Source organism: Daucus carota, chromosome 1 (assembly GCF_001625215.2).
Source record: "Daucus carota subsp. sativus chromosome 1, DH1 v3.0, whole genome shotgun sequence".
Taxonomy (NCBI): Eukaryota; Viridiplantae; Streptophyta; class Magnoliopsida; order Apiales; family Apiaceae; genus Daucus; species Daucus carota.
In genome coordinates, this window is record NC_030381.2 from 20782324 (window position 1) to 20795315 (window position 12992).

Sequence of the window (12992 nt, forward strand, 5' to 3'; positions counted from 1 at the left end):
ATAAAGTTAAAAACAGTAATTTATTTTCAAGAAATAAATTATTTCTAAACAATATTCAATCGGACAAAATATTTTTGTAAACGAGGCAAATGTTTTTTTCCGAAGAAGGAGCCTTAAATTAGTAAGTGGGCTTGCTCATAAATCATAAATCAATCATTTTCGAAATTCATTTAATTTTGGACAGACCTGTTTATATATATTGACAAAAGCTGCTCAGTGGCCAAAGCAAGCAAGTAATCAATTCGTGGCTTCTCTCTCGCCTACGTACGATTGCTCTACTTTTCAAAACCCTAGACACCTATACATACAGATTCGGATAGATACTTGCACAAATTCACTTTTTGATCTGTGGTTGCTAGGTAATCTATTCATCTTTCTCTCTGTGATTGTTGCATTTTGTTGTTTTATGCTTGTGAGTTGAATTGTTGTTCATACTTATTGGATTGGAATAACTGATTTTGTGTGTTGATGTGTGTATGTGTGATTAGTTTGTTTACATATGTGCTGTTGATTAGAGGAATTGTCGGTTTGTGAAATTGTGTGTGTGTGTGAGAGAGAGAGTATGCGTGTATGTGCGAGAGAGAGGGAGAGAGTGTATTTGTGTGTGTGAGAGAGAGGTCTATGTGGGAAGGAGGGGGAGAGAGAGGTGTGTTTGAGAGAGGTACGGAGAGATTGAAAAAAGAGAGTGTATGTGTGTGCGAGAGGGAGAGAGATGTGTGTGAGAGATGGAGGGAGGGAGGGAGAGAGAGAACAAGAGAGAGTGTATGTGTGTGTGCGAGAGAGGGAGAGAGAGACGAGTTCGTGTGAGAGAGAGAGAGAGGGAGGGAGGGAGAGATGTGTGTCTGTGTGTGTGTGAGAGAGAGAGGAATTTCAAGCTGCGATAGTAAATCTCTGTGTGTGTTGGGGTGGGGGTGGGGGGGAATATTAAGCTGCGATAGTAAATTTATGTGTGTCTGTTGAGTTGGTGATTACAGTTGTTGGATGTTTCATGATGTTTGAAATGTATGATTATGTGTAGAATAATGGCGAGGAAGATGTTGATTGATGGAGAGGCGAATAAAGCAACTAATGACGAGCGATATGATTTTGATTTGTTTGTTATTGGTGCCGGAAGTGGAGGTGTCAGAGCTTCCAGGTTTTCTACTCAGTTCGGAGCAAAGGTAATCAATCAAAATGTTTTCAAATATTACTTGTACAATATTTTGAGTTGCACGTGTTCACGTGTTGTGTGTAGAATATGTGTAATCGGAATGAGTTGGTAATAATTGTCTCTATTCTGTTATTGATAACTATATTGAGGATATGTATGTAAACTAGTTGCAGCATAATTTGACTATAATGTATAAGTAGATATTTCCTATAGAGCAGCCTTTACCAGTAGGACAATAACCAGGGGGCGTGTGGTTTAATATTAATGTCCGTTAGTTGGATTTGGGACCACAATCTTACCAACCTGGTTGATTGAAATGGGAATCTTAATCCTATTCAGTAGGTAATTCATTTCTACATACCCCTTGGGATTTTATATAATTCACTTTAACCTTATTGCAATACCCTTCACTCCCAATCCCGGCTCGTATCAACCATTAAAAATTCCCCCTAAATCTTAATATAAAGTGTTAGACATATGGGATTGAACAGGGAAAAAAGGTCTGAATGTAAGAGATAAGAAGGTTGAACAATTGCTTTAATTTTCAATTTGTTTGGATCTGGATTTTAATAATGTTTTACTTGTCTGGTGGCAATAAATGAACTATGGGTTCACATTATTTAGTAGTTTACAATTGTATATAAATGGAAAATTTTGAACATTTTGAAAGAGGAAATTGTTTTATGCTAAAGCACTATTACTGAGATACTATTCATGAAAGCCATGAAGTGTGTAGATTTAAGTTGCAGTAAGCTAAATTGATATAAGATAGATTGTCATTTTCAATATGCAACAACAACGGTTACCATTTTCACAGATGTAACTTGTAAGAAACTTTTGATTTAGAGTTCTTAAAGTTTTTGTCTGCGTATACATTGATTAACTATTTCGACTTCCAGATCTCTTATCTGGCAGTTGGTTTATTGATTTTTTTCTCTAATATAATATTACATATTATACACAAAATATCTTTTCTTCTTACAGTAGTTTTTACTTTATTTAGAAGGTTGGTATGTGTGAGCTTCCATTTCATCCAGTTAGTTCTGAAGTCCTTGGAGGCGTTGGCGGAACGTAAGTTTATTTGCCTAAATAGTCAGGTTCTGTTTACTCGTTTCATTCATCTTATATCCTTACACTTTTACATAATTTCATGCTTAATAAATCAACCTCCAATATTATTCATCAATGTTTTATTCTCTGTACATTAAATTTAAAATTTAAGCTCTTATACTGACCAAGGCTAGGTATTAATTAATTCTTTCCATCAAGTTATATCTTAAAAAGATTATAATCCTCTCACTCTAATCCCATGTAAACAAACATGAGACTAGAAAATTTAAAGGATTATAATCTAATTTTAAAACTAATGACTTAAAACAAGCAAGTGATAGGATAATTTAAAGGATTATAATACTTAGGGGATAATAGGGAAGAGATCCATGGATTCTAATACCCAGATTATAATCCCTTGAAACAAACAGGGCCTAAAAGTATTACACCTTTATGTACAAGACCTAATAGAACCAAAAGATATACTTTTTAGGCTGCTTCTAGTCTTCAGCATCTTTGTTATAAAGAGTACTTTTTTTAAGCTACTAGTTATCCCTAAATATTGTATGTAGTACTTGGGCTTTGTTGCAACTTCGTCATTATGTTGTGTGACCTTGTTTCTTATGTGGTGCAGGTGTGTCCTTCGTGGTTGTGTCCCAAAAAAGATTTGTGTTTATGGAGCATCCTTTGGACCAGAACTCGAGGTGAGGTTCATGATTTCTGTAATGCTCGTATATAGTTTAATAAAGTTGCAATTACTTATTATGTACATGGTATTTCCTTGACATGTTTCATTAGCACTTATGTATTGTTATATGCAACATGTGGTTTTGTACACCTTGTGCCTGGGTTTTGATGCTATATGAGCCAAGATATTTCCATAAAACAGAGATTCTGATTAGAAATAGATTTAACCGTGGGTATTTTGAGAGACAGAAAAGCAGTTATAGAGAGTTTTTTTTTTTTTTTAATAGAGATGAAGTATAAGTATTCTTGGCCTTTAGCTGACGGCAGATTCTTCTAGTTATCGCAACCACCATTATCCTAGCTATCCTGATTCCTAGTACTAGACATGTCAAGCTTATATGCTTCTGGTAAGATCAGTTGTAAGTGGAAGCCTCCTGGCAGCACACAGTGACGACTTCGCAGCTTCATTGTTTACTAGTTGCCTGCCACCTTTCTGTTAAATAACATAAATAACAGAACTATTGGGACAAATAAATTATTTGTAGTGCTAAAAAATTGCTCCACACTCCACTGTTTGTGCACAGCATTATACATGTTAGTATGTTAACCTTTCACACTATATTGAGATTCTGAGAAGATATCTGTCTGGCCTTAGTATGAACACATAGTGGTCTATATGTTTGCTTGTTGCTTGTTGCATTCACAGAACTACAAATGTCAAGCAAATAAATGGTGTAGAAGATTATAATTTAAGTTGGGAGAAGACTTACAATAATATTAGTTGCATATATTCATCTACATATAGTTGTGTTCTCTTCTCTATATTACTAAATTTGGGGCTAAATGTCCATTATTTCGCTGTGGTGCTTTTTATTTGATTTTTTGGTGTATGCTCTATTAATGAAGAACTTTGCGTACAATAATATTGTATGTATAATTTCACTTCTATTGGCCTGTAACTTCAAACAATGCTTATTTACTTTTCTACTTGTTGCTTTTTATAGGTTATCTTCTTAATGTGTTTTGTTTAACGTAAAATGTTATTATCATTCATTGTGTTGCAGGATGCAAGGAGTTTTGGGTGGGAACTAAATGAAAATGTTGATTTTAACTGGAAAAAATTATTGCAGAAAAAGGTTAGTCTTGACGGTTGTACAGTTTTTTGCACTTAACCCCCCACCTAAAAAGTTTAGCTGAAAGGCCACCGCTTGTGTAATACAGAGACATTATTGAAAAAAAAGTATAATGTTCCCCTTCACAATTACCAGTTGTCCAAGTGGAGCTTTAACAATCCATTTTTCACCATAAAATTTTAACGTACTGCAGAAGTGGTGACATGTGCTTTGGTATGAACTGAGAAACCTAGACTTTGTTTAGCATGCTTGAAGGCTTGAATTCTGGCAATTGTTAGATTGGTTCTACATGTTAATAAATATTGGTCTGACGATTGTGTCAACCTCTTTTTCTGGTTTATACTTTTGAAAAAAATCGTGTTATGTAGTGATATATAAAGAAATTATTGCATTTACATTTGAAAGCTTATTAGTAAATTTATGAACATAATCAACACCTTATTATCGGTAAAGGGTCAATGTCTTTTAGTGAATTGTTGACAGATTTTGGTCTGCTAGCTCCAATTCTTGATATTAACATGTTTCTGTTATCAAGATGCCAATAAAAATTTGCACTTTGGCCACCCTGAAATGGCATTATTAATTTCTTTTTATATCTTATCAAAAAATGAATTGGAGGCAGTTTTTTCCTTGATATTGCTGCAAATAAAGATGCTTTTTATTTAAATCTCATTACGTGTTGCTGATGGTGAAGACATTCTGGTTATCATTCATCTTTGGATGAGTCAAATATTTACAGTGATCTTCACTTTCCTGTATCTGCAATTTGATATCAAAATTGGTGAGGGACTAGCATTTCTTGTTATCTCATGATACTTTTAAACTGCAGACGGAGGAAATTGTCAGGTTAAATGGAATCTACAAGCGCATGCTTGCCAATGCGGGAGTTAAACTGTTTGAAGGTGAAGGAAAGGTGGTTGGTCCGAATGAGGTAGAGGTAACACAACTAGACGGCACTAAACTTAGTTACTCGACGAAGCACATTCTGATTGCAACTGGTAGTAGAGCTCAGCGTCCACCAATTCCTGGGCAGGTATTTATGTTTCTAAAGTTATATGTATACGAATGGATATTGTAATTTTATCGAGAGTATACTTGTTGAACACACATGATACACCTAAGTCTTTAGTTCAGATTTTAGTCTGAACTCTGATCTTTGGGTGTCTATGATTTGAGGTGAAGACAATTTCTTAGCTGGATTTGATTTGCAATATAGTCATATTAGGGTATCTGTATTGTATCTATACCTTGCTCGATGTATTGTCAATTTCTTCATCTTTTTATCTCTTTCTATGAATGTACAATAATTTTCCACTCCTTATTGTAATTTTCACTATTGGATTGCAATTTAGGAGCTGGGCATAACTTCTGATGAGGCTTTGAGCTTGGAAGAGTTACCTAAGAGCGTTGTTATACTTGGTGGAGGGTAAGCTTTTCTCGTCATATCTTATCTCTGCTAATTATTTAAATCATGCTACAAAACCTTAAGACTGATGCCTTTTGTTGCTTTTTAGGTATATTGCTGTTGAGTTTGCTTCAATATGGCGTGGGATGGGAGCCACTGTAAATTTGTGCTTTAGAAAAGAACTTCCCCTAAGGTTGATTACAAATGATGTCTTATGACGTTTTCCTCATTTTGCATTTTAGTTTGTTGCAAATTTCCATACACAAGTTAATCTATTCTCTCTGTGGCTTAGGAACTTGTAAATTCTCGTTTGCCGTCACATGAACCGGGCCTTATTGGTACAAAAACAATGTAAACTGCTAACATTTAGATTGGTGTTAGAATAAACCTTTTGCTTGTAGCCTCTATGGACGAGGTTGACTTTCTGTTCATGCTACCCTCATTGTATATAGAATAGTAGCTATTATGAGCTCTAGGCAGGTTAATGATTTGTTATCAGCCAGCATATACAATAACGTGGTGATAGATATACTTTTCTTAATGTTTACGCATCAGCCACTATTTAATCTGACTGGCGCGTTAAGCACCTAGGAGGCTGTTCTGATAATATCTGAGCCTTGCTTTATCTGGTGTGTTACATGCTTTGAATATGCATAATTTCTTGTCTGATACTTGAGGGTCTCTAATCAGTTTTACCTTGAGAAGAAGATGCTCTTAATTTTGTGTTAAACTGCAGTTCTATTTCGAATGTTTTTTTAATATGTTGTAGTTTTGCAGAGGGTTCGATGATGAAATGAGAGCTGTAGTTGCAAGAAATCTGGAAGGAAGAGGAATTCATGTACATGCACAGACAACATTGTCGGAGGTACTCCATATTTGTTATAATTATATGGTTTTCAAGTTTGTCGCCTATTTTCTTTGGAGTTTGAATCCCTATCTTCTGCTTGTCTTTTCTTTTGTCTTTATGTTCTGCTGGCTATCTTTCCCGCAACCAGAATCCTACGCAGTTTTACCCACTGCTATTGTCAATGTTGTATTTATTCTGTACAGTGTTCTATTTGTATTTTTTAAATTAGAGACATTCTCTATGGTACCACTGTACAATTGGCCTGTCCAAATGGTACCATCACATTTTTTGTTTCCATCTGTGATAACTTTTGTACATGTGGTTTTCTACATATGATATACTTCTGTTAAGTAGCAAATTAAGTAAAATGTCACAGAATTAATTGCCGATTGTAAAACTTATTCTTATATTTGAAATCTTCGCGAAAAGATAGATGTAATAGACCTTTAAATCATGTAAAATGGAGTAGAAGTGAATGAGATACTAATGTCAAAGTTTGATATGAACTTGAATATATCTTACTCATTTTTAGGCTGTTTTTACATGATTTAAAGGTCTTCTTCATGTATTTTTTCGTAAGAATTTCAAATATAAAATTTATTTTGCAGTCCGAAATCAATTATATTACCTTTTTCTTAACATAAGGGGTATTATACATCGAATACCAAATGTACAATGTTACCACATACAAAAGTTGAATGTGTGATGGTACTACTGGGAAAAGCCAATAATACAGTGGTACCATAGAGAATATCTCCTTAAATTATGATTGCTACTTTTTTTATGGGATTATGAACAAATCCTGTACAAAGTTATAATTGAATGCATTGCTAAAATGTGGAAATTGATTTACTAATTATGAATTGATTTCTATATATAAACTGAAGTTTTTTTTGTTAAATATTCTTAAAGCTAAAGTTTGCCATAAGCATAACCATCCTCGCCACATCAATTTCAACTAGAAAAAAGGAGGAAAATATCTTTGGTACATGAGTTTTAACTTAATATAATAATGTTCATAGCATTCTAGCATTAACATAGGAGTATAATTTCTGTTTTAGCACTAAAAACTAATTTTGGTGCCAAAATATAAATAACTACAGCCATTTGAGTATTAGCATCAGACTTGCCCTTATATATAACCGGGCACAAGTAATTTTTAATAAAATGCTTTGTTATAGTTTACCATGTTTATCAACTTTATTGCAGCTAGTTAAGACGGACAACGGCATAAAAGTTCGCACGGACCATGGTGAAGAAATAATGGCAGATGCTGTACTCTTTGCTACCGGTAATGCCATTATATTCGTACATGACGCGAGTGTGCATGTGTTTGGTTTAAATTCAAATATTTATTGAAGCTGGTATCAGGGCCGGCTCAACCAAATTTGGGGCCCTAAGCAAAACTTAAAAATGAGGCTCTTCCATATTTATATATAATTTTTTTTTGATATAATATAAATTTATTAATACAAGACCCTTATCTTAATATTGGATGTTGAACGATGAAGATGGGAAAGATACCAAAAAAAAATTATAATAGTTCAGTAGCGAGTCGTTGAGGAAGAGTTATAAATAGATGTACACACAACAGTGAAAACTGAAAAGACAAACTCAAACACTAATTTCATCATAATTATTCATGATATATATATATATATATATATATATATATTTGTTTTTGAACAAATATTCATATAAATATGATAAATATTATTAATGGAAACATAATAAAAATAATTTATATTTCAAGAATTTTTCAAAAAAAATGATACTTTACTTAATTATTCTCATTTTTAAATAATAAATCAAATTTTTTATATTAATTAAATATATTAAAAAAATTAAAATTATTTGGTAAAAGTTTGTTTTCAACAAATTTTTGATGAAACAAATATTAATATTTATGTATGCAGATATATATAAAAGGGTTTTAAAAATTTGGGGGCCCTTTTTTTGTTTGGGGGCCCTAAGCCCCTGCTTAGTTTGCCTTATTGTAGAGCCGGCCCTGGCTGGTATTATATCCATTAGATTACAGTGCATATGTGTTCTTCTCTTCACTAATTCTGCCCTTGCTGAACTTTATTTTTGAGTCATCTATAGAATTTTTACTCTGAAGTCAAAGTTATATATATTTTTGATTAGCTGATTGTTATGTACAATATTAGCATGGGATATGCAAAAAGCACCAGATTTGTCCCATCTTACTCTCATGAGTCATGGCTCATTTATCTGGCTATCACCAGATTGGTACTTACATAGTCCTCTTCTATCTATTGCAGGTCGGGCCCCCAACACAAAGAGGCTGAATTTGGATGCTGTTGGTGTTGAGATTGATGAAGTGGGAGCCATAAAGGTTACTAAATATCTCTTTTTCATATAAACTTGGTACTTGCTTAATGGTAATTAATGTTTGAAATACTTTGAGGATTCTCTGACAGCCTTAGGCCAAAGGCTCCTTTCGCTCTCCCCCATGACCAAGATCGTGCATGCAAAGCCTCATTCCTCCCCAAGTACTTAAATTGATTTAGTGAAAAATAAACCATATGCCCTAAACAATGTTTGAGATAACTTTGAAGTTTGAATTATTAAAAGACGTCATTGAAATTCTACACATTACTAGATTTATACAACTTCAATTTGTTTTTGGTAGATACATTCCAATTCACATAGATACAGGAATACTTTATTTCTGTTGCCACCTCTATTTGCACGAAGCTATCAGATTTTGAATTCAGATATCTCGACTTTTGCTATGTCTTTAAGATTTTCACGGCTTTGGATCTTGTGTTATTTTATATTCTCAAGTGCAGTGTGAATGAATTATTTGAACACAATTGAAACTATTTGTAATTAGTAATTTTTGTTTTAACTTTAAACATGTTTTCTGAAAATCATTCTATACGTAATCCATCTACTACGAATACATGTTGACAGTGATAATTTAATTTTTGCAAAATTTAGGATGTAGTGTAATTATATATTCTATCATAACTAGTGGTTTGCATATGGTTTGATTTGTTGTCAATTGTATCAGATAAACTCTGTTTGAGTTTAATTATGAATTGTCTTGAGAAAGTCCTTTGGTCATATATATTGGACATAATTTTTTTTACATACCTTCAATTTCACCTTCTTGCCTTTATGCAAGTCCATGTTATTATGCTGTTGTTTGGAGGTTAAATGTATATAGTATTATATTTAATAGCGACAGTTCTGACTTCTGATTCAAGAGTGTCAAAGCAGCCTACTTGCATAATTGCGTCATTATATGATATGATAGTTTTAACATAGATTTCCCTTTGTTTTCTTAGGTAGATGAATATTCTCGGACCACAATCCCTAGCATATGGGCCATTGGTGATGTTACAAATCGGATGAATCTCACTCCAGTGGCTTTAATGGAAGGAAGCCTATTTGCAGTAAGTGGTTAAGACCTTCATTATCAACTCGTATTAGGTTAATCTTATCTAAACATTTAATTTTAGAGGAGACTATCTATTTAGGATTTATGGTGTGATATTGATTTTGAAAGTTAACTGAAGATGTCTCGCAATCCTCCCTGTTGCAATTTATGCAGAAAACTGTTTTTGGTGGGGAACCTAGCAAACCTGACTACAACAACATACCTTATGCTGTGTTCTGGTACTGTCCTTTCTTTTAAAATTTTTGCATTATCATTTACAATTTACTATGGTAAAAGTGGATGCTTTTCCCTGCTCTCCCACATTGAGAAAGCATTTTGATTACGAAACCTCACAGGACCTAGATTCTCGTAAATATTTTCGAGTTTTTTAAGGGAAAACTCCTGCAGAACTCTGCTAACAGTACTGATCCCATTCTTGCTATGTTATATTGTTTTATATTTACAACATTATTGACGTCAAGATTTTCCAATTTCAAATAATTCTAGTACAAGTTATACCCACCCAAATGTTGTTAATTTTACTTCTGTAACTTAAGTAGTCAGAATCAGTGGTATATCTGTTAACCCCAAGCCTTCTACATGTATTTTCTAAATATTGTCCCATTATTTACCAAAAAGTATGAATGTTGATTAATGAATCAATAAGATACTGATAGGTTGATAGTCATGTTTTGCTTATCTGAATGATTAATGACTGTAAAGGTGAATTTTTTTAATATATTCATACTGTAGTTTTCACATGTTTATATATATTCCCCCAGTCATTTAAGGGTGAATATATATTCTACTCATAATGCAGTGTTTAGTTATGTTCTAATATTATGCATCTCATAAAGCTTCTCATCTGCTGGTTACAAGCCAGCATCTTCTACCTGCCCACTAAGTTCTTTTTACGTGAATTGACATAGATAATGTCGGTATAAAGTTATTGTATTTTATAATCGAAAAAGTTTTATCGAGTAATGGCATCTGAAAGTAGTGGACATTCACTATTCGTTATATCTGGTCGGTGTGGAATTTTTTGTTTCTATATTAAATCGATTTCTTTTTCCTCTTCCTTTTTTTTTTGGGGAAAACAGCATTCCACCTCTTTCAGTTGTTGGACTCAGCGAAGAGCAGGCTGTAGAGCAAGCAAAGGGTGATATACATGTTTACACTTCATCATTTAATCCAATGAAGAATACAATTTCTGGGTATGTTAGTATCTGTTACAAATTTTTGTCAAGAGTACTATTATTGATGTATGTCAAGCAGTAGCAGCTCGATGATGTATTAAAACTAATAACTCATGACTAGGTGGTACTTTCTTTGTCATGTTATAAAATTAAGTGGTCCTTCATTGCAATTTACATAAATAATTTACCTCTATAATATCTATAAAAATTCTGTGTTTAAATGAACTAGTTTAATTTGTATTATGTCCACAGGCGGCAGGAGAAGACAGTTATGAAGCTTGTTGTTGATGGTGCCACAGATAAAGTTCTTGGAGCATCCATGTGCGGCCCAGACGCGCCTGAAATTATTCAGGTATATTCGTTGTACTATATATGGGCTTGGAAAATTCAACACTAGCTCATTTTAGTCTCAACACACTTGATCTGATTATGGAGCAAGGTGTTTCGTGTTTTCGTATTGTGTTGATATGTGACATTTAATGTTTCTGCTTTTATACAGGGCATTGCAGTGGCACTCAAGTGTGGAGCAACCAAGGCACAATTTGACAGCACGGTAAATTAAATTAAGATTCAAATATTGGAAATCACAAAACCTGCATGAGTCCACATTGTTAGATTATATGGACAACTTCAATGATAGAGTGAACTACATGCTTAGCTATATGTAACATCTGTCGGGGTATAATTTGACTTGCTGTGCTCATTCTAATGCTTATTGCATCTCCTCAATTAACTATTGCAACTCTTTTTTCCAGGTGGGAATACATCCTTCAGCTGCTGAAGAATTTGTTACCATGCGGTCAGTGACAAGAACAATTTCTTGTGGTAAACCAAGAACAAACCTTTGAAATGGGAAACTCGTCAATGATACTATGTCCAAGCCACGACAAACACGTGATCATGCAAGATTTTGATACATGTGATACTGAAGACTTTTGTTTTATTTATCAATACTCAGTACGATATATTGTAATTAATATTGTCACTGTTTATAAAATTCATTGTCCAAATTCCAAATCCTCTAGGAAGATGAAGACGGAAATGTTTTCATGCGGTTGTGGATTACCCTGCACTAAAAATAAATGAAACATTGTATACTTGAGTTTGTAATGGAATACATTTTGTTTCGAGTTTGGTAAATGAAGTTTGCTGGCCCTTCTTTTTGCTGAATATGTGTTGACAACTTCGTTTATAGGAATCTAAATTATAATATAAAGCTGAAATATGCTCCGATCTTTTGATGTCTGTTTTAGCTTGTATGGGAAGATTTTTACTGATCATACTAAATCTGTTTAGTTTAGGGGTAAGATATTATGTTAGGTAAAATCCTTATTCAGAATGTTACTCGAAGAAAGACAATTATATTTGTGATTATTTCCTATGGACGATTTTAACCAGATAAAAGGAAGACAAATATATTTGCGATTTTAACTAAATAAAGGAATGCAAGTATATTTGCGATTATTTCTTAGGGATGATTTCAATTGGATAATATATGTATGCGGGATTCTAGATCGGTTAATATTTGGTGGTCAATTTGATCAAATTTAATTATTAGTGTTGAATCAGGAATTTGGTAATCAACAATGATGAGGTTCATGGCCGGAATCAAGATCTACGACGGTGGTTTTAGCTTCCGGAATGCGGTGGTTGTGCGTATTAGGGGGTGGCTGAGATTAGGGTTTTGAGTTGGTATCATGTGCTCGCAACTCATCATCCCCCAATATGCCTATGTACCCCTATATTTATAGAGGATCAAGCCGTACGTAATTCTATTCAACCAAGACTCCTAGTTTGATCAGGACTAGGACTCTTGGGGATAAGACCAACCCTGAGGTGCCGACTTATCTCTTAGACTTCTAACGTCTTTAGAATCCTACTCTAGTTAGAATTAAGCCTTGAGGCTAACTACCTCAGACTCCTAGTCCAAGTACATCATGGATACGGCATTATCTCCACTACGAAAGGTAACACTAACCGCTACTTTTCGTAGCATGGAGGAGACGTCTGGTAGAGCCGTGACCAATTTCTTGAGATGTAGGGACGCGCCCTTTCCCCTTCGTGAAGGTTCTCACTAAGAGGTAAGACAAGTAAGGAGCCAAGTTACACGATCGTCTC

The 12992-nt window shown here is 33.9% G+C and overlaps 1 protein-coding gene across 1 annotated transcript; it reads left to right on the plus strand.

Moving 5' to 3' along the window:
- Nucleotides 1-113: 113 nt before the first annotated feature.
- LOC108204707 (glutathione reductase, cytosolic) lies at nucleotides 114-12014 on the plus strand. Its single transcript, XM_017374271.2, has 17 exons — nucleotides 114-359; nucleotides 1019-1160; nucleotides 2154-2221; nucleotides 2835-2904; nucleotides 3952-4023; nucleotides 4850-5053; nucleotides 5373-5446; nucleotides 5535-5618; nucleotides 6203-6290; nucleotides 7482-7563; nucleotides 8555-8628; nucleotides 9587-9694; nucleotides 9853-9917; nucleotides 10779-10892; nucleotides 11127-11226; nucleotides 11374-11427; nucleotides 11630-12014. Exons 2-17 carry the CDS (start codon nucleotides 1023-1025, stop codon nucleotides 11720-11722), a joined length of 1488 nt encoding a protein of 495 aa, XP_017229760.1. The 5' UTR covers nucleotides 114-359; nucleotides 1019-1022; the 3' UTR covers nucleotides 11723-12014.
- Nucleotides 12015-12992: the final 978 nt, after the last annotated feature.